The sequence below is a fragment of the Rhinoraja longicauda genome, chromosome 2 (genome assembly GCF_053455715.1).
Source record: "Rhinoraja longicauda isolate Sanriku21f chromosome 2, sRhiLon1.1, whole genome shotgun sequence".
In the NCBI taxonomy this organism is placed as follows: domain Eukaryota; kingdom Metazoa; phylum Chordata; class Chondrichthyes; order Rajiformes; family Arhynchobatidae; genus Rhinoraja; species Rhinoraja longicauda.
In genome coordinates this window covers 51826858-51852948 of record NC_135954.1, presented here as the reverse complement: position 1 = coordinate 51852948, position 26091 = coordinate 51826858, and the positions used below count along the sequence as shown (strand labels likewise).

General features: G+C 44.5%; 1 protein-coding gene across 1 annotated transcript in view; it reads right to left on the bottom strand.

Annotated features, from left to right (window-relative positions):
• The window catches only part of glb1 (galactosidase, beta 1), an 80161-nt gene extending 61321 nt beyond the window's left edge, over positions 1-18840 (bottom strand). Inside the window, exons 1-7 of the mRNA XM_078419245.1 lie at positions 18728-18840; positions 11657-11823; positions 10810-10960; positions 10664-10724; positions 9323-9417; positions 4694-4874; positions 2384-2442 (exon numbers count right to left, since the gene is read on the bottom strand). Of these exons, the coding sequence (XP_078275371.1) occupies positions 2384-2442; positions 4694-4874; positions 9323-9417; positions 10664-10724; positions 10810-10960; positions 11657-11823; positions 18728-18781 (768 nt within the window). The 5' untranslated portion in view covers positions 18782-18840. The remainder of the gene's footprint in view (positions 1-2383; positions 2443-4693; positions 4875-9322; positions 9418-10663; positions 10725-10809; positions 10961-11656; positions 11824-18727) is intronic.
• Between the last annotated feature and the right edge of the window lie 7251 nt (positions 18841-26091).

The following is a 26091-nucleotide window of genomic DNA, read 5'->3' as shown; positions in this document are numbered from 1 at the left end:
GGTTTTGTAAAGATATGACTGATGAACTGAATGTGTGCTTTACTGCAAGTTTCCTTTCTGAAGACATTTGTCATTGCAAAATTGTTTCAATGGAACAACAGCTATTGACGCTCTTAGCAAGGGTTTAAAAATATAAAGCTAAGCATCTTGCAGCATTGACATCAACGTGCTAAAGAAAATGCAAAATGTTGCATTTTAAATATTGCTTCATACACAAAATGGCTCACCAATGTCTTGCTGAAACACATGAACTGGGGAAATTTGAACACAGGATACAAGTAAATCTCTGCAAATATGAGCTTGGTGCTTAATGCATTGGAACTATTGGAACATTAAGAGCAGGGCTGACACAGCAGGAAGGGTTCACAGTTTAACCTTTGTGAAAGAAATTCTGCAAACATTTATAATGAAACAATAGCTGTTCATCTCTTTAGTGATTTAAATAAAAATATAAATAGAACCATGCATTAAATATCTTGCACCAGCAGCAATGAAGAAATCAAGATATATTTCTTGTCAAATATATTAATTTCTCAAGTAGCACCTCATAAATCTTTTTGATTTTTTTTTTTTTTTTTTGCCATAACAATGGTCTTGGGTTGCCACTTTGTGAGATTAGATTTTCAATATTAAAATGTGGTCCTACAGAATTAAATCTCAGAATCACTGAGTGTAAACAAAGAACTGCAGATGCTGATTAATACACAAAAAGACACAAAGTGCTGGAGTAAGTGGGTTACTGCAGCATCCCTTAAGTGCATGGATCGGTGACATTTCAGGTTGAAACTGCCCAGTCTGAAGAAGGGTCTCGACCTGAAACGTCACCTATCCATGTCCTCCAGGGATGCTGCCTGACCCGCTGAGTTACTCCACAGTTTATGTCCATAAAAATCTCTGAAACAGACTTTCTGAGAGCCTGATCCTGTGACCAAGGTATTGTTGAGAGAAATGTAAAAGATGCGTCCTGAGTCAGTCTTGAGCCATGTCCCAGATGCATGGATACGTCAAATAAAAATAGCTAACGGAACATCGATAGACTCAGAATTATGAGCACCAGGATTATCAATCTACCCGTGAGAGACTAGTTGCTGCAGGAACTCAGCAGCTCAGACAGCGTCGCTGGCAGTGGATGGTCGATGATACGATGCATGGTGTCAACCTGAAATATCAAGCATCCCTCTACCGCCACAGATGCTGCATGACTCAATGAGTTCCTCCAACAAATTGTTTTATTTGAAAAAAGACACAAAATGCTGGAGTAACTCAGCGGGTCAGGCAGTATCCCTAGAGAACATGGGTGGCACAGTGGTGCAGCAGTAGAGTTGCTGCGTTACAGTGGCAGAGACCCACGTTCCATCCTGACCTCGGCTACGGTGCTTAAACATTCTTCCTGTGATCACGTGAATTTTATTCTTGTGTCCGATTTCCTCCCATATTCCAAAGACCACATACTGAAGGGTCTCGACCCGAAACATCACCGTTTCCTACTCTCCAGAGAAGCTGCCTGTCCCGCTGAGTTACCCCAGCTTTTTGTGTCTATCTTCGATTTAAACCAGCATCTGCAGTTCCTTCCTACACGTTTGCAGGTTAACTGGCTTCTGTAAAATGGTCCCTGGTTGGTGGTAGGATGGTTCAGTTGCCTGATAACAGTGGGAAGAAACTGTTCCTGAATCTAGAGGTATGCATTTTCACACTCCAGTAGCTCTTGCTTGATGGGAGTGGGGAGAAGAGAGAATGACCGGGATGAAATATCCTTGATTATGCTGGTGTCCTTGCCGAGGCATCATGAAGTGTAGATGTACTCAATGGAAAGGAGGTTGGTTTGCTTACACAACTCTCTGCAATTTCTTGCTGTCTTGGATGGAGCTGTTCCCAAACCATGCTGTGATGCATCTGGTTAAAGGGATGATCTTGTAGAGTTATATGAAATGGAATAAGGGTGAATGCATAGTCTTTTTCCTCGTGTGTAAGAATCAAGAACTAGAATCATAGATTTAAGCTGAGAGGGAAAAGATTTAAAAAGAACTTGAGGGGCAACATTTTCACACATAGCATAGTGAGTGTATGGAATGAGCTGCCAGAGGCACGTACAATAACATTTAAATGATATTTGGATAGATATATGGATAGGAAAGGTTTAGGGCGATAAGGATCAATTACAGGAAACAGGGGCTAGCTAGATAGGGCATCTTGGTCGGCATGGATGTGTTGGGCCAATGGGCATGACTCTATGAAGTGTTGGATTTAACTCTCTGTTTGATTGCTTCTACATCTTTGTAATTGTTGGACGCAAGCTAATTAAGCCAAAGAAAGGTGTTCTATCTCATGTAGTATAATATGATTTGCTGATAGTATGCTTGTTAGTTTGTTGGTTGAAGCTTACCAGTGGTCCTTGTGGTTCTGCATACCTTTGAGTGTTTAGTTTTGCTGTCACATTTCCACCTGTCGAGAGAAGAAAGCATTGCACAATGTGAGGCTGGCAAGACTTGGACTTGGAATCTCATGTGTACCAGACCAGGGTTGCCATAAGGCAGCTGTGTTGTGTGCGAAAAGGTATTTTGCTTATGGGCCCATTGCAGCAAACTGCCAATGGCTTGGGCAACAGTGGATGCTTGTTACGTATTTTCCAATCCATACTGCAGAGAGCAGATAGCAAAATATTGCTATATTGAGATTAGTTCTGGAAGGATGGGGAATGCTGGTGAAGAGCTGACTGGACTGATCAGGGCGAGGGTGGGAAAGTGCATATATTGACAGGTTTATTTGAGGCTCATCAATGGGGTAAGGGGGTCATTCCACTGGTGCTGTGAGGACTGGGGTTGAGAGAGAAACATGGTGGAAAGAGATTGGGGATTGACGTGTCAATGATTAGGATGGAGATCATGATGCCTGGGATATCTATATCATTTTGGGAATGCCTGAAGGAGAAATGTTATGTAGCAGGATTTATGGAGGTATGAAAGTCTAGTGGCCTGGAGGTGCCCGACAATGTGGATTAAACTGGCCAGCCATGATCAGACTGTAGTGTTGCAGAGGGACGATGTATGGAAAGCATGATCAACATGGAAATTGTGCAAGATATTCAACGGAGACACACAAAATCATTATTGTAACTTACCAGGGAAAAGTCCATTTGCATTCAAATAACACTTAACAGCACTACAATTAAATTCCAATGCCTTGATGTATGATAGAAACATAGAAACATAGAAAATAGGTGCAGGAGTAGGCCATTCGGCCCTTCGAACCTGCACCGCCATTCAATATGATCATGGCTGATCATCCAGCTCAGTAACCTGTACCTGCCTTCTCTCCATACCCCCTGATCCCTTTAGCCACAAGGGCCACATCTAACTCCCTCTTAAATATAGCCAATGAACTGGCCTCAACTACCTTCTGTGGCAGAGAATTCCACAGACTCACCACTCTCTGTGTCAAGAATTGTTTTCTCATCTCGGTCCTAAAAGACTTCCCCCTTATCCTTAAGCTGTGACCCCTGGTTCTGGACTTCCCCAACATCGGGAACAATCTTCACGCATCTAGCCTCTCCAACCCCTTAAGAATTTTATATGTTTCTATAAGATCCCCCCTCAGTCTTCTAAATTCCAGCGAGTATAAGCCTAGTCTATCCAGTCTTTCTTCATATGAAAGTCCTGCCATCCCAGGGATCAATCTGGTGAACCTTCTCTGTACTCCCTCTAAGGCTAGAATGTCTTTCCTCAGATTAGGAGACCAAAACTGTACACAATACTCCAGATGCGGTCTCACCAAGGCCCTGTACAACTGCAGCAGAACCTCCCTGCTCCTATACTCAAATCCTCTTGCTATGAATGCTAACATACCATTTGCTTTCTTCACTGCCTGCTGCACCTGCATGCTTGCTTTCAATGACTGGTGCACCATGGCACCCAGGTCCCGTTGCATCTCTCCTTTTCCTAATTGGCCACCATTCAGGTAATACTCTGCTTTCCTGTTCTTGCCGCCAAAGTGGATAACCTCACATTTATCCACATTATATTGCATCTGCCATGCATTTGCCCACTCTCCTAATCTATCCAAGTCACTCTGCAGCCTCCTTGCATCCTCTTCGCAGCTAACACTGCCACCCAGCTTCGTGTCATCCGCAAACTTCGAGATATTGCATTCAATTCCCTCGTCCAAATCATTAATATATATTGTAAATAACTGGGGTCCCAGCACTGAGGCTCAATACTTCAAAAGTAGAAGTATAACCTGCACCGATTGTAATCGTGTATTGTCTTTCCGCTGACTGGTTAGCTCAGAACAAAAGCTTTTCACTGTAACTCGGTTCACGTGACAATAAACTAAACTGAACTTTTTAAACCAGAATCTGCAGTACCTTCCTACACATGAACTGATCTTTTTACAGCTTAAAGCAGGCTCTTACGTAAACCGTGCATAAGTAGATCAGGGATAATGCTGGCTCTCTCTGAGTTCCAAGCATATCACGATCAGTTAAAATACCTTTCCTTTCTCCACATGTATGCTGCTAAAACAACTTCATGGATAATATCCTAAAAGGGATGTAAAGTAACAAAATAAATGCAAGTCTTTTTTTCTGGAAGCCAGCTGTGGAACAAAATTAATCAAGACAGTTCATGGGAGCAGCGGGATCTTTGTCCTCACATCCAAATGATTTCAGATATTCCAAGAGAAACTGAATGATTTTTACCTGGACCAAAGTCTATGGTTGCATACAGTCCTTGCAAACAGCCACACTTGAGGAATCCTTCACCATCACCATCCGTTGTAAACAGAATAACCTCATCTCCCAGGAAATTCCGAAAGAGTTTTGATAGATGTCGCAAATAATCATAGTCACAGGCAAAGTAGCTGCCATATTCATTCTCCACCTGGAACAGCACAAGAATTTTAACCCACGTCACTTTTAGTTATGTAATAAATCCATCCAAACACAGTTATTGATGACAGTTCTTTTGTCGGGCTTGGTGGTGGCGGTAGAGGCATTTTAGAGGCTTTTAGTTAGGCACATGGTTATACAGGGAATAGAGGGATATGGATTACATGAAGGCAGAGGAGATTAGTTTAACCTGGCGTCACAGCCAGTATGGACCTTTTGAGTCAAAGAACCTGTTCCTCTTCTGTACTGTTCTCTGTTCTATGAATGTTCATGCAAATCCAGCATTTGTTTCTCATCCCTGGTTGCCCATAGGAGTCTGGAAGCATGCAGCTTTGTTGAATTGCTGCAGTTTGTGTGTTGAGGGTACTCTTGAGTGCTGTTCCATTAAGTTTCAGGACAATGACTCAGTGACATTGATAAAGGGGGGCCAAGGGCCTGTTTTGGTGACACACAACTCTATAAAATCACTACTCAGCTGCCTGCGTTTCAAGGAGAATAGCCCTAGACTGCCCAACCTTTCCTGTAAGCTCAGACCCTCGAAACTTGGCAGGATACTTGTAAATCTTCTCTGCACTCCTTCCAGTTTAATAGCATCTTTCCTAGAGCAGGCGTGACTAAAACCAAACAGAATGCTCCAAGTGCAGCCTCACCAATGTCTTGTAGGACAATAACATAACATCCAAACTTCTATACTCAATTCCTTGACCCTTGATGGCCAAGGTGCCAGAAACATTCTTCACCATTTATCTACTTGTGATGCCACTTCCAGGGAACTATGTACTTGTACTCTTACATCCCTCTGTTCAACCACATTTCCTTGGACCCTAGCATTCACTGTGAAGTCCAGCCCTGTTATGACTTCCAAAAATGCAACACTCTACATGTATTTGATGTAAACTACATTAGTTATTACTCAGCGCACTTTCCCAACCGATCTGGATCCACTTTTGATAACCATCTACATTGTCTGCAATACCACCTACTTTAGTATCATCTGCAAACTTAGTAATCATAAGGTTCTAGTTTTAGCTTTGATTTCATATTTCTAATTACAATGGTGTATAACTTGGAAAAGAACCTGCAGCCCCAACCCTTTAATGCATTAGAGGTCACGGGCCAATAGTTTAGTGCTGCACAAAACCTAGACTCCAATGTGTCATCACGGCAGTATTTAGATAGCCAGTTAAGTAAAGTTCTGATGACATGTCTCACAGAGCATAGAACAGTACAGCACAAGAACAGGCCCTTCGGCTCACAAAGTCTGTGCCAAACATGATGCCAAGACCATAATTTATCTACCTGTACATAATCCATATCCCTCCATTTGCTGCATATCCAAATCTGTCTCCAAAAGACTTTTAAATGCCAATAACATATTTGCTTCAAGCACCACCCTGGGCAGCGCATTCCAGGCACTCACCACTCTCTGTGCAAAAAAACTTGCCCCACAGATCTTCTTTGTCTACCCTATCGATGCCTCTCATAATTTTATACACTTCCTCTACCTCCCGCTTGCTACTGGGAAAGCCTATCGTAGAATACCATTAGTGTGCTTGCACCTATCTTATTTCTAAACTCCATCCATACCAACAGAAGATGACTAAGAAGGCAATACGGTGGTGGGGAGAAAAGATGAGGTACGAGGGTAAACTAGCCAATAATATAAAGGAGGATAGTAAAAGCTTTTTTAGGTATGTAAAGAGGAAAAAAATAGTCAAGGCAAATGTGGGTCCCTGAAGACAGAAGCGGGGGAATTTATTATGGGGAACAAGGAAATGGCAGACGAGTTGAACCGGTACTTTGGATCTGTCTTCACTAAGGAAGATACAAGCAATCTCCCAGATGTTCTAGTGGCCAGAGATCCTAGGGTGACGGAGGAACTGAAGGAAATCCACATTAGGCAGGAAATGGTGTTGGGTAGACTGATGGGACTGAAGGTTGATAAATCCCCAGGGCCTGATGGTCTACATCCCAGAGTACTTAAGGAGGTGGCGCTAGAAATTGTGAATGCATTGGTGATCATTTTCCAATGTTCTATAGATTCAGGATCAGTTCCTGCGGATTGGAGGGTAGCTAATGTTGTCCCACTTTTTAAGAATGGAGGGAGAGAAAACGGGAAATTATAGACCAGTTAGTCTGACATCAGTGGTGGGGAAGATGCTGGAGTCAATTATAAAAGACGAAATTGCGGAGCATTTGGATAGTAGTAACAGGATTGTTCCGAGTCCGCATGGATTTACAAAGGGGAAATCATGCTTGACTAATCTTCTGGAATTCTTTGAGGATGTAACTAAGAAAATTGACAGGGGAGAGCCGGTGGATGTGGTGTACCTTGACTTTCAGAAAGCCTTTGACAAGGTTCCACATAGGAGATTAGTGGGCAAAATTAGAGCACATGGTATTGGAGGTAGGGTACTGACATGGATAGAAAATTGGTTGACAGACAGAAAGCAAAGAGTGGGGATAAATGGGTCCCTTTCAGAATGGCAGGCAGTAACTAGTGGGGTACCGTAAGGCTCGGTGCTGGGACCACAGCTATTTACAATATACATTAATGACTTGGATGAAGGGATTAAAAGTACCATTAGCAAATTTGCAGATGATACAAAGCTGGGTGGTAATGTGAACAGTGAGGAAGATGCTATGAGGTTGCAGGGTGACTTGGACAGGTTGTGTGAGTGGGCGGATGCATGGCAGATGCAGTTTAATGTGGATAGGTGTGAGGTTATCCACTTTGGTGGTAAGAATAGGAAGGCAGAGTATTATCTGAATGGTGTCAAGTTAGGAACAGGGGACGTACAACGAGATCTGGGTGTCCTAGTGCATCAGTCACTGAAAGGAAGCATGCAGGTACAGCAGGCAGTGAAGAAAGCCAATGGAATGTTGGCCTTCATAACAAGAGGAGTTGAGTATAGGAGCAAAGAGGTCCTTCTGCAGTTGTACAGGGCCCTAGTGAGACTGCACCTGGAGTATTGTGTGCAGTTTTGGTCTCCAAATTTGAGGAAGGATATTCTTGCTATTGAGGGCGTGCAGCGTAGGTTTACTAGGTAAATTCCCGGAATGGCGGGACTGTCATATGTTGAAAGACTGGAGCGACTAGGCTTGTATACACTGGAATTTAGAAGGATGAGAGGAGATCTTATCGAAAAGTATAAGATTATAAAGGGGTTGGACACGTTAGAGGCAGGAATCATGTTCCTAATGTTGGCGGAGTCCAGAACAAGTGGCCACAGTTTAAGAATAAGGGGTAGGCCATTTAGAACTGAGATGAGGTAAAGCTTTTTCAGTCAGAGAGTTGTGAATCTGTGGAATTCTCTGCCTCAGAAGGCAGTGGAGGCCAATTCTCTGAATGCATTCAAGAGAGAGCTAGATAGAGTTCTTAAGGATTGCGGAGTCAGGGGGTATGGGGAGAAGGCAGTACTGAACGGGGTACTGATTGAGAATGATCAGCCATGATCACATTGAATGGCGGTGCTGGCTCGAAGGGCCGAAGGGCCGAATGGCCTCCTCCTGCACCTATTGTCTATTGTCTATACCACCTCAGCAGACAATCCTCTAGAATGTCCTCTCTGAGTGTCGCCGTGACAGTCTCCATGATCAGTAGCACTACTCATTCACCTCTTTTGCCTCCCTCTCGATCATGTCTGAAACATTGATGCCCAGGAACATTGAGCTGCCAGTCAAGTACATCCTGCAACCACGTTTCCACAACGGCCACAACATTATAGTTCCAACCATCAATCCAGGCTCTACCTTCATCTGCTTTCTCCACAATACTCCTTGAGTATCAGGCATGGGTTATTGGAGGCAGGCACGGGTTATTGATTGTGGACGATCAGCCATAATCACAATGAATGGCGGCGCTGGCTCGAAGGGCCGTATGGCCTCCTCCTACACCTATTTTATATGTTTCTATGTAATATAAAGAAGGAGAAACCAGTGAATGTGATATTTGAATATTTAGAGGGGGTCGGATACGGTCCCACAAATTTTGACTAAGAAGATTAGACCATATGGAATTGGAGTAATATACTGACATGTATTGAGAATTGGTTATCAAACAGAAATCAAAGAACCAGAAAAAGAGTGAAAATTATTGTTTGGTAGGGAGGTTATAACTGTGGTACTGCAGAGTGCAATGCTTAGGGCCCAGCTATTCTGCCTGTTGCTGCCCCATCGGAGTTATCTCCAAAAACCTTGATTCTATCTCATACCCCCTTGTCCACGACCTATATCCAAGACACCTTACATGGTCTTCAACGCTTCAATAACTTTCATTTCCGAGATACTCATCGCCTCATCTCCACCATGGATATCCAGTTACTCTACACCTCCATTCCCCACCAGGAAATGGGTTCAGTAAACAGGATTACTCGAGCAACCTTTATCTAGTCTGTTGAACAGTTTAGTCATGCTTTTAAGTTAAAAAAAAATCCATACCTGTACAGCAATAATTGGTCCATTATTCTGATACAGGAATTGTGTCATCTTGGGCAAGAGAACAGACATCCATCTGTCAACATACTCGAGATAATCTAAAATGATAAAAACAGGTTGATAACCCTTTACCTGTCTGTTTGTTTAAATCCGTCCTTGTTGTGCTATTCACGTGCTCTACAAGCATAGAATGCAGCATGGTCCAGATTTTATTTGGACAGTCGAGAAGTTTGTTACATCGAGCCAAATGACAAATTGAAGTCAGTTTTAGTTACACAAAGATACTTGAAAATACAAGGACGAGTCGGTTTTCGATGGGTGCATTGTGCACAGCTGAGGTGAGTGGTGTGCAGTGCCTCGTTGTGGAAAAACAACTTTACACTGATTGGGCCTTTACTTAACTTTGTTTCTGACCCTTGGGCATTCATAATGGCTGGTTCTTTGATGTGAGTGAGTAAGGACAAATTTTCGCTGTCATACAAGGTCAAAAAATAAAACAAGGGAACAAGAAAATCTAACCTCAAAATGAGTAGATGATGTTGCTACCATATACAGAAACATTCACGAAATTGACTAACTGTGTGATAACATGGGACTCAATTCGGTGTCACATTCATTAATTTCTAGGTCAGGCTTCCCCATACACTGCTGTCACAGTTTTACCTGACCACCACATCGCTTTACTCTCTCTTTGTCATTAAATTGCCAGATTGTTTCTCAATGCCTGATACGGGATAAGCACAAAGTACTTATTGTCTTTGGTTCTACTGACAAATTCCATTCCCGAACCACCCAAAACATTTCTCTTCCCAGCAAATGATTGAGAATGAATTAGAACAGTTAAAACCTTGGTATTATATTTGACTCTTTCATATTTGACTTTGGTCAACATGGATTTGGTGGCCAGAGGGCCTGTTTGCATACTGAATTACTTTATGAAAATTGTGTGACCAACAATGACAAAGGTCGAGGACAGGTTAATACTATACTTGTGTCACAATCACTTTGGATGCCATTTGTGATTTGGATGATTTGTGTTTTGAAATACCAGCAGAGGTAGATATGTCAGAAATAAAAAGTGTTGTGAAAAAAGAGCACACATTTCAACGTCCATGTGTTGAAGGATTTAGGCATTTCAAGTTGGAGAGTGGTAATTTGAATGATGAAGGGGCTCAAGGCTTGGTGACTGGGAGATACCACAACTATAGTGTGGCAGTAGAAAGAGAGGCCAAAAAACTCTGCTTATGACTGAATAAGGAAGAATGTCAAGGGAATGCCATACAATCTGACAAAGATGAAGACCATTGGAGGTCAATTCCATTATTTGTGATGTTCCTGTCTTACCTGGATCTGAAGATCGGAGAACAACTGAATCTTTCCGCAGCAGCCAGGCAGGAAGGCCACCCTATAAAAGTGAAAATCCATTACAATTGGCAAACTTCTTTTCACATTCAAATGATGATTTCTAAATGGAAATTAACTGCACTCACCATGTCCCATTCGGCACAAATATAGGGGCCGGCTCGTAAGATGACCAACAAGCCAACGTCATTGGCCAACTTTATAAATGTTTCTAAATCTCGGTCTCCAGTGAAGTCATATTTTCCTGGTGTAGTTTCATGAAAATTCCATGGCACATATCTACATAATGGGATTTTTAAAAATGTCATTCCATTGTCTGCATGCTTACAACTAGAGAAGATTAGCTCCAAAGAATATTAATTTATTAGTTATGCACATAAAGTTTCACATTCTGCACATGTTCTTTGATCTTTATGTAGCAATAGAAGTAAGCAACATGAAGTTTCAACTGGGACACTGGCTTTGAGGTTGAAGCAGCTTAACAATAGACAATAGACAATAGAAAATAGGTGCGTGCAGGAGAAGGCCATTCGGCCCTTTGAGCCAGCACCACCATTCAATGTGATCATGGCTGATCATTCTCAATCAGTATGAATTAACGAAAGGAACTATCCCATTGCCCAGATATTACCCCATATAAATTTTCATTCTTTGAAGCCAGCAGCAAAGAGAAGAATTTGATATAATGAGTTTAAAAAAATGTACATTTGGAAAAAGTAAATGGCACGAGTGGCAGAAATACCAAGGCACAGGAAAGAAGTGCCCTTTCTGTTTGAACTGCACTCAAAGAACAAAGGTAATAATTTACAATGATGACTGAATGTCCTGAACCCTGTCTAGAAAATGAACAAATCCCAACTGGTTGAGGACAGTGAAGGTCAGGGCAGGAGGAAAGCGTAAAAAGTATAAAGAACTGCATTGATATAGTGATTCCAACAATCACAAAATATATATTTTAAAAGTTTTCTTCCTCACGTTTGAATAGCATTCAATCCTGCCATATACATTTTCATCAGACGGTCCTTCCAGTAGTATCGAGGTACACGGGAGTAGTGGATACTTCCCGAGATGTAGCGGAAAGGTTTACCATCCTTCAGGAAACTGTCATTGTCATAATCGATCTGAAAGCTCCTTGATGAACTCTGCAACCAAGAGACCAGATTAATCCTCCTGAACCTATTCATCAAGATCACATTTTTTGCACAGTAAAATTAAGGAAAAGCTTGATATCAAGGAAATCATGCTTGCCCCACTCCAGCTCTCAAACCACGAGAAAATCTACGAAGGTTACAATTCCCTATTAAAATGCAAGTTTCAAAATAGAAAATACACTCCAGAACATGGGTAAAATTTCTTGCATTGGGGCTGATTTATAAGATCCATACCAGCATTTGTTTTGCATCAGGTCAGCTGATGTAACTGTTTGTCTCAACTGATTCTGTTGCTTGTATTTTCTGTTTTTGTTTCAGGCAGCAAAGGTTTATACCTCAAAAGTATAATGGGAATGAACAAATGCTGCTGCTGAAAATCTGACATCAATTGAAACAACACCGGACAACCAGTGGGCATGGGTTTAGAAACATAGAAACATAGAAAATAGGTGCAGGAGTAGGCCATTCGGCCCTTCGAGCCTGCACCGCCATTCAATATGATCATGGCTGATCATTCAGCTCAGTAGCCTGTACCTGCCTTCTCTCCATACCCCCTGATCCCTCTAGCAAAAAGGGCCACATCTAACTCCCTCTTAAATATAGCCAATGAACTGGCCTCAACTACCTTCTGTGGCAGAGAATTCCACAGACTCACCACTCTCTGTGTGAAGAAATGTTTTCTAAACCTCGGTCCTAAAAGACTTCCCCCTTATCCTTAAGCTGTGACCCCTGGTTCTGGACTCCCCCAACATCGGGAACAATCTTCCCGCATCTAGCCTCTCCAACCCCTTAAGAATTTTATATGTTTCTATAAGATCCCCCCTCAGTCTTCTAAATTCCAGCGAGTACAAGCCCAGTCTATCTAGTCTTTCCTCATATGTAAGTCCCGCCATCCCAGGGATCAATCTGGTGAACCTTCTCTGTACTCCCTCGAAGGCAAGAACGTCTTTCCTCAGGTTAGGAGACCAAAACTGCACACAATACTCCAGGTGCGGTCTCACCAAGGCCCTGTACAACTGCAGCAGAACCTCCCTGCTCCTAAACTCAAATCCTCTTGCTATGAATGCCAACATACCATTCGCTTTCTTCACTGCCTGCTGCACCTGCATGCCTGCTTTCAATGACTGGTGCACCATGACACCCAGGTCACGTTGCATCTCCCCTTCTCCCAATCGGTCACCATTCAGGTAATACTCTGCTTTCCTGTTCTTGCCGCCAAAGTGGATAACCTCACATTTATCCACATTATATTGCATCTGCCATGCATTTGCCCACTCGCCTAATCTATCCAAGTCACTCTGCAGCCTCCTAGCATCCTCCTCGCAGCTAACACTGCCACCCAGCTTCATGTCATCCGCAAACTTAGAGATGTTGCATTCAATTCCCTCGTCCAAATCATTAATATACACTGTAAATAACTGGGGTCCCAGCACTGAGCCTTGCGGTACCCCATTAGTCACTGCCTGCCATTCCAAAAAGGACCCGTTTATTCCTACTCTTTGCTTCCTGTCCGCCAACCAATTTAAGTGAGGGGGAAAGATTTAACAGGAACCCGAGGGGCAAATTCTTTTCCACAAAGGATGGAAGGAATATGGAATGAGTTGCCAGAGGAGGTAGTTGAGGCAGGTACTTACACAATGTTTAAAAAACATTTAGACGGGTACATGAATAGGATTGGTTTCGAGGGATGTTTTCGCAGGCAGGTGGGACAAGTGTAGATTGGACATGTTGGTCGGCGTGGGCAAGTTGGACCGAAGGGCCTGTTTCCATGCTGTATAACTCTATGACTGAAAACAGCAACACCCGTGATACCTCAATGAACTCCATTCAAAACTGGAGGTATTTAGGAGGTGTAGGAAGACCCTAAACATGTATTCACAGTCATGCTTACAAACTGGACAGAGTTATCCTGAAAAGTGACTACCTAATTGGGTTAGATCTCGCAAATGTATAGGAACGCAAGGTATGACATGTGAATGCTGTACACAAGGCAAGAAATATAAGTAAGGGACTGCATTTGTGAAAATAATGGAGCAGTGCTCGATAGGAAAGAGGAGCTGAATGCCCCATTCCATTGAACTGATTGTAGGAGGGAGAAAGCAGTGGGGCAATGCTTGGCAAATTATAGGTTGATAAAGATGAAGAGGGTTTGTTCCCCTCAGGCAGATGGATGAACAAAAGCTAGACTTGAAAAAGAGACAAAAGTGTGTCAGATGAGGAGAGGAGTGAAATGTAAAGCTGGAAGGAGGATGGAAAACACTGAGAGGAGCAATGAAGAAGAAATAATAAAAGGGAACTGGGCAACTTCGGGATAGAAAGTGATTGTAGGAAGGAGGGGGAAGTAGCAGGGCGACTGGGTAGGTGGGATGCGGTGGGAGAAATGTATGCATAGAAGGGTGGTTGAACCCACAGGAAAGAGAGCGGGAGGGGTAGGGGGTTATTACTTGAAATTGGAGAATTCAGTATTCATACCATTGGATTCATACCAGGCTACTCAAGCAAAATATGAGCTGCTCTTCCTCCAGTTTGCGAGTGGCCTTACTCTGGCAATGGAGGAGGCCAAGGACAGAAAGGACGGTATGCGAATGTGAAGTAGAATTAAAATAGTTAGCATCCTGGATATCCAGCAAGCCTTGGTGGACTGAGCACGTGTTCAGCAAATCGGTGGCTTAATCTACACTTGGTCTCACCCTTGTTAAATAGGCCACATCGGGAGCACACAATGCAGTGGACAAGGTTTGAAGAGGTGCATATTTAGTTTTGTTTAGATACAACATGAATACAGCGTGGAAACATGCTCTTCGGCCCACCGAGTCAACACCAACCAGTGATCACCCATACCCTAGTTCTATCCTACACACAAAGGACAATTTTTACAGAAGCCAATTAACCGACAAACCTGCACGACTTTAGAATGTGGGAGGAAACCAGAGCACCTGGAGAAAACCCATGTGGTCACAAGGAGAATGTACAAACTTCATACAGACACCAACCATAGTCATGATTGAACCCAGGTCTCTGGCACCGTATGGTAGCAACTCTACTGTTGTCTCACCTTGAAGGGCTGCTGCTGTCCCTGGATGGAAGTGAGATATTGGGGCAGGCAATGCATTTACTGCAGTGACAGGGGAAAGTACAAGGGGAGGGAGCTGGTTGGGTGGGCAGCGATGAGCTGCTGAAAGCAGGAGGGGGTGGGATGGGAAGATGTGGCTGGCAGTCAGACCATATTGAACATGGAAGAAATGGAAAGAGGGGTCTTGACCCGAAACATCATCCATTCCCTTCACAGATGCTGCCTGGTCTGCTGTTCCTCCAGAACTTTGTGCATTGCTCAAAATTCCAACATCTGTAGTTTCTTGTGACCACATTCCAGTATTTCATTACTGTACTTTTATTTTTGTTGCACTACTTGGACTTGCACCACAATCTTTGCATCATTCTGCTATTTTGCACTCATTGATGTATTTATTATTGTATTTATCATCGACCAACCGGTGCGGGTTGTCCAGCCTCGGCCACGAGGTCGCCCCCCTTTGCGGGTCCCACCACCTGTCCCTCCAACTGTGCCTCCGCCGGCCCCTCTGTCGATCGATTACCGTACACGGTCCGGTCGGGTTGTGCGACCACCAGTGCGTTTTGTGCCTCCGGTTCTGGGGGGGGGGGTACTGTGGCGGCTCCCAAGGGTCGGGCCATACTTCTACCGACCCCTCGGCACGGGAATGGACCAGTCCAGGGAGACGGTCCGGGACCAGGTATATAAGGACAAGGTTTGGGCGCCAAGCCATTCCGGCAGACTCGACCCGTCTGATAACCGAGGTACAATAAAATATAACGTTCCCGAAATACCTGGCTCCTTGCCTTTATTTCGGGCCTTTATCGACGCGCTACAACTGGATGTATATTGTTTCCTCTATGAGTATCATGTGAACAAGGAATTTAATTGCACTCTGGTGTATATGAAAATGACCTAATCTGAAGTAGACCACACATCACACACGTCACGAGAGCGAACTGCTGAAAACTGATAATAAGAATGAAGAGGAGGAAGCCTACACCATGGAGGGAAACAAACTGTGCAATACAAAACGGAACCTTTTCACATATCAGCAATTCTATTCACATTAGCAGCATTTGCTCAACCTTGCTTTGGTTATTTCCCAGATGTTGCCAGGACTTGGGGGGCTGAGCATCGGGAGAGGTGAGCAGGCTGGGAGCACAGGAGGCTGAGGGGCAATCATATAGAGGTTAGATAGGGTAAATGCAGTCTTTTACCCAGGGTAAGAGAATCAAGAACCAGATGACATATGTTTAAGGTGAGAGGGGAAAGATTCAATATGAACCTGAGGGGCAACGCTTTTACTCAGAGGGCAGTTGGTATGTGGAATGTGCTGGTAGAGGAGATAGTTGAGGCAGATGCCTTCAAATTCCTCGGCATACATATCTCTAAAGATCTGTCCTGGACCCAGCACATTGATGCAATCATAAAGAAAGCCCATCAACACCTTTACTTCCTTGGAAGATTGATGAGATTCAGTATACCAATTACTGCGGCAGAGAGCATATTGACTGGTTGTATCACAGCCTTGTGAGCAGGAATGAAGGTTGCAAAAAGTGTTGAACCCAACCAACTCTAGTAACTCTGCATTCCTCCGTTTGCATTTCCGGTTGTATCTTCACTACCTTTAATCACCTTGCAAGATCATTCCATTTATTGTGCTTCCATTCCTCACTGACCTTCCTTCCCTTTCTTTCCTCTCCAGACAGCCTCTTAGCTGGATATCAAAATCCAGTTTATCCCAAAACTTTTCTACTTCTGATGAAAGTTCATAACTCAGAAAGCTTAATCCTATACTGGAGGGTAGCTAATGTAACCCCACTTTTTAAAAAGGGAGGGAGAGAGAAAACGGGGAATTATAGACCAGTTAGCCTAACATCGGTAGTGGGGAAAATGCTAGAGTCAGTTATTAAAGATGTGATAGCATTACATTTGGAAAGTGGTGAAATCATCAGACAAAGTCAGCATGGATTTACCAAAGGCAAATCATGTCTGACGAATCTTATAGAATTTTTCGAGGATGTAACTAGTAGAGTGGATAAGGGAGAACCAGTCGATGTGTTATATCTGGACTTTCAGAAGGCCTTCGACAAGGTCCCACATAGGAGATTGGTGTACAAACTTAAAGCACACGGTATTGAGGGTTCAGTGTTGAGGTGGATAGAAAATTGGTTGGCGGACAGGAAGCAAAGAGTAGGAATAAACGGGTCCTTTTCGGAATGGCAGGCAGTGACTAGTGGGGTACCGCAAGGCTCAGTGCTGGGACCCCAGTTATTTACAGTGTATATTAATGATTTGGACGAGGGAATTGAATGCAACATCTCTAAGTTTGCGGATGACACGAAGCTGGGTGGCAGTGTTAGCTGCGAGGAGGATGCTAGGAGGCTGCAGAGTGACTTGGATAGATTAGGCGAGTGGGCAAATGCATGGCAGATGCAATATAATGTGGATAAATGTGAGGTTATCCACTTTGGCGGCAAGAACTGGAAAGCAGAGTATTACCTGAATGGTGACCGATTGGGAGAAGGGGAGATGCAATGTGACCTGGGTGTCATGGTGCACCAGTCATTGAAAGTAAGCATGCAGGTGCAGCAGGCAGTGAAGAAAGCGAATGGTATGTTGGCATTCATAGCAAGAGGATTTGAGTTTAGGAGCAGGGAGGTTCTGCTGCAGTTGTACAGGGCCTTGGTGAGACTGCACCTGGAGTATTGTGTGCAGTTTTGGTCTCCTAACCTGAGGAAAGACGTTCTTGCCTTAGAGGGAGTACAGAGAAGGTTCACCAGATTAATCCCTGGGATGGCGGGACTTACATATGAGGAAAGACTAGATAGACTGGGCTTGTACTCGCTGGAATTTAGAAGACTGAGGGGGGATCTTATAGAAACATATAAAATTCTTAAGGGGTTGGAGAGGCTAGATGCGGGAAGATTGTTCCCGATGTTGGGGGAGTCCAGAACCAGGGGTCACAGCTTAAGGATAAGGGGGAAGTCTTTTAGGACCGAGGTTTAGAAAACATTTCTTCACACAGAGAGTGGTGAGTCTTGTGGAATTCTCTGCCACAGAAGGTAGTTGAGGCCAGTTCATTGGCTATATTTAAGAGGGAGTTAGATGTGGCCCTTTTTGCTAGAGGGATCAGGGGGTATGGAGAGAAGGCAGGTACAGGCTACTGAGCTGAATGATCAGCCATGATCATATTGAATGGCGGTGCAGGCTCGAAGGGCCGAATGGCCTACTCCTGCACCTATTTTCTATGTTTCTATGTTTCTAACCCTATAACTCTTTCAACATTACCAGCAGAAGAGTTTGAGCGGTCGCTGATTTTTACTAAAAACAAACCCGAAGCCTCCCACTGGCAGCGGGGGACCTTAGAGGGCTAACTGCAGGCTTTATTGGAGGGTTTGGGTGCCTGATGTACAACGGGACCCGGTTTACAAAGGTAGGCAGATTCAGAGAGGGAATTCGCTGCGAGGTGCACAGAGCAGCTGCTGTCTCTCTGCTCTGGCGGGTCGGGTAATTAGTTTCCTGGTTATGAAATTGGCGAAATGCTGTCTAATTAATGCACAGTGAGAACTTGCTACCCACCGCAGGGAAGGGGGGGTTTGCTGACTGACACAGAGATAGAACTTGCTGGCCTGTTTCCGAAGGTGAGGGGGCTTGCTGCTTGCTGCTTGCTGCAGAACGGGTTCATGCAGTGCTAGTGGGCTGCATTAACTCGCTTCCCTTAAGTGACTGCAAGGCAGGGAAGTATTCCCTTCGCAGATCTGAGGACATTTCATTGTCCGATTCGGACAGCCCATTGAATGTAATACTGAATGAAAAATTTAAAAAAAGGGCACTTACTGGCGAGTACAGACAGAAGTTAATCGCCACCAGAAGCCCCACACTCGATCTCATGTTCCTTCTTTAATCAGCTGGTCGCAAATGGCAATGATCATCACATGACTGAGGAAGTATGATACCATTCGCTGTTTGCATCGCGCACACACAAAGTGGCGGCCAGTTCTTCCTAAGATCTTTATCGCCAGGCGGTTTTTTGGTTTGGTGCCTCTGTGAGCATCTCACGCTTCACTCTTTTGCTTAAAGAGATCCATGCAGAGCTGCAAATCGACTTATTTTCCCAATAATCCTCAATTCAATATTTGTAAAACTCAAATATTCCATTCACAACCAAGTTTGCAATTTTCTTCTTTCCACTTGCAATAATTGCTCTTTTTCATGCTCAAATTTAAACTGCATGGAGTAATATTGGTTTCCTATCCAGAATTAAGAGATCCATTTGAATGATCAATGTCCAGAATTGATGGCACATCAGTTGATCCAAAATTCCTGTCAATAGATTCTCAGATACATTTCTTGGAATCATCCTATGAACAGTGCCACTGAATAAATCAACAAATTTGGAAGATGCCCCTTGCATATCAGTCCACTGCTGGTTTGGTCCATCTCAATAGAAAGTGATCCTGGCTAATTGGACAGATGACATAGAATCAGTAAATAGGCATCTGTAAATTTCCCTTAGTGTGTATGGCGTGGATAAGAAAGTGGATAAGAAAGAACTAGTGTGAACAGGAGATCAATAGTCAGTGTGGACTCACTGGGCCGAAGAGCCTGTTTCCATGCTATATCCCTAAATTAAACTAAACAAAACAATAAAGGCAAGCAAATCATATACTTTCTATGCCACCCTATCTACTTTTAATGCCACTTTCATCAGGGAAGCCTGGACTTGGACCTCCATGGACTTAGATCTGTAGGGGGGTGGAGGGGGAATCAGGAAGGGGAGGGGGGAATCAGGGAGGGGAGGGGGAATCAGAGATGGGAGGGGAGAGTCGGTGATGGGAGGGAGGGAGTGGGAGAGGAGAGGGTGCTGCATCAATGCAGGAGAGGCAACCCTAGTGGGGAGGGAGGGGGAGGGAGGAGGGGGAGAGGGGGGAGGGAGGAGGGGGAGGGGGGGGGAGGGAGGAGATGGCTGGGGGGAGGAGAGGGTGCTGCAGCAATGCAAGAATGGTTTGGGCCCAAAGGGGTCCACTTCGTCTAGTATATCTTAAAACAAATATTTCAATTAATGTATAAAAATGTTGAAACAAAGGCATTTATTATTGTCTAGATTCTTGACATATACTGAGAATGAATTGCAACGTAATATATTTTTTAAACTACAGTTCCTGATTTGTCACTCCACTGTCTGTGCAAATTATTATCCAACCCCTCACTATACCTGTATGAAGAGCTGCAGCCGAACTGGCTAATGAAGTGGTACTGCTGCTGTGATCATTAATCTCTCTTTAACTGCTGCACTCCCACCTCTAAAACTGATGCTGTGCTTGCTTCCTGGTATTGCCCTGTATGAAGTCTCATGCTCTCCAGCCGCTTCCTAGATTACCTCATAAATGAAAACACTTTTGTGTTTGTACTGAGCATCGCCTACTGTGTTATGGATTTTATTCTGCTATCTGATGGCTGGTCTCTCTATTCTAAAGAAGATTGTACCACAATTTAGGATCTTGCTACTGCAGAATTCAATTTCCCTGATGTTCATTTGACTGAATTCCATTGTTTTGTTAGTTACCAGAAATTGACTATTGAGTAAAATTCTATTGGTCCCGTGTTGACTTATTTATCTAAGTTATTTTCGTATGACCTGGATTGGACCAGAGGGCCTATTTATTCCCTACAGTACTGTTCTATTTTATAAAGACTTCTATTTATATATCGTCTACATTTTCTTTCAGAATTCCAAAAGTAGTTTACACCTTACTTTTAAGTAAATCTGTACACTGCAAATTTGCAGAAATTACAACATTGTTTCTCATTTGGGACTGCACACATAATAGCTGCCTCCCAACCACAACATTTTACTTTTCTATAATTGAGTTGTCTTCTGGCTTGTAGGTACCATCCTATTTCTCCAGGAGCTCCAGGATCAAACACCTCCAGAGTATAACTCCTGAAATGTTTTTTATTACTCAACTCACTGCAAAATTGATTTTGACTTCAGAGGCTTGAAGCTACAATATTACAACTTGCTGTTAGAATACCCATTCCTGCAGCTTCTCTATATCTCACTGGAATATACCTACATCAGTATTCTCCTCACAGTACTGCAGGTTTATTTTGGTCTGCCAGTTTAGGAATTATGGCAGGCAAACTCAGGTCTGGTTTATTAATGTAAATCAAAGAAAGCTATGATCCCCATCATCGCCCCTGGGGTACACAGCTATTCGTCTTCCTCCAGGTGAAAAAACAACCATTTAGCACGACCCTTTGTTTGTGCTTCAGTTTTGCTACTAATGACGTTCTGTGACATCCTATCACGTCTTCTGGAAATATATTAGGGTTATGTTACATTTATCTCTACTTATATCTCATCAAAACATTCTAAGATATTGGTTAAACACATTTTTCCCTGAAAATTAGTGTTGACATTCCTTAATTAATCCATCTTTTTCTCGGTGACTGCTGATGCTGTCCCACTTTGAACTTTCCCAATACTGAAGTCACATTGACTATCTTACAAATGCTGGGCTTTTCCTTATTCCCTGGGTTGAATCTTCAACCTGTCCCTGTCCAAAGCCATCATCCCATCCTGCCTGAAATCCGCGACAATAATCCCACTGCCAAAGAAATCAGTCATCCGTGATCTCAACGACTACCGTCCTGTTGCACTAACCCCAGTCATTATGAAGTGCTTTGAGAAGCTGGTCCAGCAGCACATCAAAGCCAGCCTCTCAGCCACTATCAACCCACACCAATTCGCTTACAGATCAAACAGGTCTACAGAGGACGCCATTACTACTGCCCTACACACCGCACTGACGCCATCTTGAGTGGCAGGGCAGTTACGTGAGGATGCTCTTCATAGATTATAGTTCAGCATTTAACACGGTCATCACGGACAGACTGGTTTCTAAACTAACTGATTTAGGACTCTCCCAATCTATCTGTAACTGGATTAAGGACTTCCTGACCAATCGGCCCCAGATGGTCAGATTAGGCCCTCACACATCCTCCACTCTCACAATCAGCACCGGCTGCCCACAAGGATGCGTGTTGAGCCCCCTTCTCTACGTCCTTTACACCCATGACTGCACCCCCACTCATCCTACCAACACCATCATCAAGTTTGCGGATGACACGACTGTGGTTGGACTCGTCTCAGGAGATGACGAGACAGCCTACAGAGATGAAGTCCAAAAACTGATAGGATGGTGTGCGGAAAACAATCTGGCTCTGAATCCTTCCAAGACAAAAGAACTCATACTAGACTTCCGAAGACACAATACGGGCTACACACCACTGCATATCAGCAGGGTTTGTGTGGAAAGGGTCCCTGCCTTCAAGTTCCAGGGCACGCATATTGCTGAGGATCTCTCCTGGACCACAAACACCATAGCGGCAGTCAAAAAGGCACAGCAGCGGCTCTACTTTCTGAGGATCCTCAGGAAGAACAACCTGCAAGAGCAACTGCTAGTGACTTTCTAGCATTGCACCATCGAGAGTGTGCTGACATATTGTATTTCTATGTGGTACACCAGCAGCTCAGAGGCAGACAAGAAAGCCCTTCAGAGAGTCATCAACTCTGCAAAGAAAATCATTGGTTGCCCACTGCCCTCTCTAGAGGAATTTTACTCCGTCCGCTGCCTCAGCAGAGCAGCCAACATCCTGAGGGATCCTTCCCACCCTGGTCATCAGCTGCTCGAACTGCTGCCCTCTGGTAGATGGTTCAGGTCCATTACATCACGGACTAATAGACTCAAGAACAGCTTCTACCCCAGCGTCATACATGAGCTGAACACTGCCAGACACTCACATAAAACTGAATGGAAGGAACGGAACTGATCGGAACACTGTCAGTTACTTGTCAGAAAACATAAGCCTCAATTTAATACATGTTTACATTCTACTGCACTTATATTGCTTAACATTTGCTAAACTTATTACATGTTACAACCGACCGCACCTTATATTTAATTACATTATTTCTTTTATTTTTTTTAAAAACGGCACTTGCAATATGTTAGCTCTCATTGCTGTGCAATAACTTGCTGTCTTGATTGAACTGTACACTGCCTTGACCGTATTGTAATTGTTTTGTCTATATTGTATTAGAGGTCAGTTTGTTTAATTCAGTAGATTAGGTTTAGCTTGTTATGGATGGTGGCGGCGCCTAACGGCAGCGGCTGACTAGCAGTCTGTCCGTCTTTTTTTTCCCTTTTTTTGTTGTGTGTCGGTGTTGGGATGGTTTTTATATATATTTTTTTGGTTGTGTATGTGTGGGAGGGGGTGGTGGTGTGGGTGGGTGGGTGTGGGGGGGGGGGAACTTTTCTCTTCCTCACTGCGCGGGGTGCGGCTCGGCTGCGGGGCCTAACATCGCCCGCTGCGGCTTGGCCGCTGGACTTTACATCCCGGTGCGGCTTGGCCGCTGGACTTAACAGTGCCCGGTGCAGCTCGGCTGCGGGACTTTTCACCGCTGGTGCGGCTCGACCACGGGGCTTAACATCGCCCGGTGCAGCTCGACCACGGGGCTTAACATCGCCCGGTGCAGCTCGGCTGCGGGACTTTTCACCGCTGGTGCGGCTCGGCTGCGGGACTTAACATCGCCCGGTGCGGCTCGGCTGCGGGACTTAACATCGCCCGGTGCAGCTCGGCTGCGGGGCTTTTCATCGCTGGTGCGGCTCGGCTGCGGACTTGACATCGCCCGGTGCGGCTCGACCACGGGACTTAGCTGCGCAAGGCTTGGTCGCGGGCCTTTCATCGCCCGGTTAGGCCGCGAGACGTTTCAGCGCCCGGTGCGGGGACTGTGCGGGTCGGTCGGGGACGAGCTGTCTGTCCGTGGGCGTGGGGAAGAGAGTGGAAGTTTTGTTGCCTCCATCACAGTGAGGGGGTGTTTGGAGTCACTGTGATGGACGTTTGTGTTGGGGTTATGTGTCTTGTGTTCTTTTTTTTTTTTCTATGACTGCTATGTAGTTTCGTTCGGTACTTCGGTACTGAAAGACAAATAAAGCTCTGTTATACCTGTTATACCTGTTATAAAGGTTTATCCTTTGTACTGTCTGCTGTGTGTGATTGCATCATCTGGACTGCTTTAATTTCGCTGTACTTTGTGTAGTGACAATAAAGGTTTTTTACATTTACATTTTACATTTACAATAGGGAGTAATATTTAATATTCTCTCATCCTCTGGAAACACCACCTCCCCAACCTTATTTGAGGAGAATTGAAAAAAACTATATTCAGTGCCCCCATGATTTCCTTACAGAAATCCCCTAAAATCCAAGGTTGTATCAATTGTACTTCAACCATCTCTTCATTAATGACTTCCATTGTTATCTTGACTACACGTCTTCCCCACCCTGTTTCCTGTAAAGACTCTATCCCCTACTCCCAATTCTTCCGTCTACGCCGCATATACGCCCAGAAGGAGGCGTTCCATACAAGGGCATCGGAGATGTCCTCATTCTTTAGGAAATGGGGGTTCCCCTCTTCCATTATAGATGAGGCTCTCACTAGGGTCTCCTCAATATCCCGCAGCTCTGCTCTTGCTCCCCCTCCCCCTATTCATAACAAGGAAAGAGTCCCCTTTGTCCTCACCTTCCACCCCATCAGCCGTCGCATACAACATATTATCCTCCAACATCTCCGCCACCTCCAAAGGGATCCCACTACTACTGGCCACATCTTCCCATCTCCACCCCTTTCTGCTTTCCACAGAGACCGTTCCCTCCAAAGCTCCCTGGTCCACTCGTCCCTTCCCATCCAAACCACCCCCTCCCCAGGTACTTTCCCCTGCAACTGCAGGATATGCAATACCTGTCCCTTTACCTCCCCCCTCGACTCCATCCAAGGACCCAAACAGTCTTTCCAGGTGAGGCAGAGGTTCATCTGCACATCCTCCAACCTCATCTACTGTCTCCGTTGTTCCAGGTGTCAACTTCTCTACATCGGTGAGACCAAGCGCAGGCTCGGCGATCGTTTCGCTGAACACCTCCGCTCAGTCCGTCTTAACCAACCTGATCTCCCAGTGGTTGAGCACTTCAACCCCCCCTCCCATTCCCAATCTGACCTTTCTGTCCTGGGCCTCCTCCATTGTCAGAGTGAGGCCCAGTGCAAATTGGAGGAACAGCACCTCATATTTCGCTTGGGTAGTTTACACCACAGCGGTATGAACGTTGACTTCTCTAACTTCAGATAGTCCCTGCTTTCCCTCTCTATCCCCTCCCCCTTCACAGTTCTCCCACTAGTCCTCCTGTCTCCGACTACATCCTATCTTTGTCCCGCCCCCTCCCCTGACATCAGTCTGAAGAAGGGTCTCGACCCGAAACGTCACCCATTCCTTCTTTTCCGAGATGCTACATGACCCGCTGAGTTACCTTCATCTCTTCATTAAACACAGACTGTAGTTCTGTTATTTTTTTTCCTTTGAACCGTGGGCTAAATCCACTCTCATCCCTTCTTTTTCCACCAATTAATTGTTTTTACCTTGAAACATCCCATTTTCCTAGTCATTACAAACTTAAATCTAATTATGTTATGAGCATTATCATCTAAATTATCCCCTACCAAATCTTGATGTACTTGATCCACATTATTATCTAAAACCAGATCCAGCAATGCCTCCTTCCTCACTGCGACAAAAACATACCACTCTGGAAAATTATCCTGGATAGATCTGGAAACTCTTCATGCACCCTGTCGTTTTAATGGAACACTTTATAACAGATTTTGGTTATAGCAGACTAACCTCAGTGGTATCAGCAGTTATGGGGAGAAGGCAGGCAACTGGGGTTAGGAGGGAGAGATATCACCCATGATTGAATGGTGGAGTAGACTTGTTGGGCCGAATGGCCTAATTCTGCTCCTATCACTTATGACCTTATGACCTAACCTACCCTCTGCAGCAGCTTGCAGTGCTGGCCACGTCCAGCTCATGCTGGCTGCCCATGCCGCCTCTCCCATAACCGCCGTCGACGCCGCCACCAGACCCACCACACCGGCCGCCGCCGCCGCCACCATCGCCAACTCCTTACCATACTATATGCATTCAAATATAACACCTTTAGTTCAGTATTCACAAACCTCAGTAATCTTCCCTGCCCTCTCCTTCCCTTTAACTTCATCCATACATTTCCAATTTGTTAAACCTACCCATTATTCAGTTTAAAGCACTATCTACGGCCCTGGTTGTACGGTTGACCAGTACCGT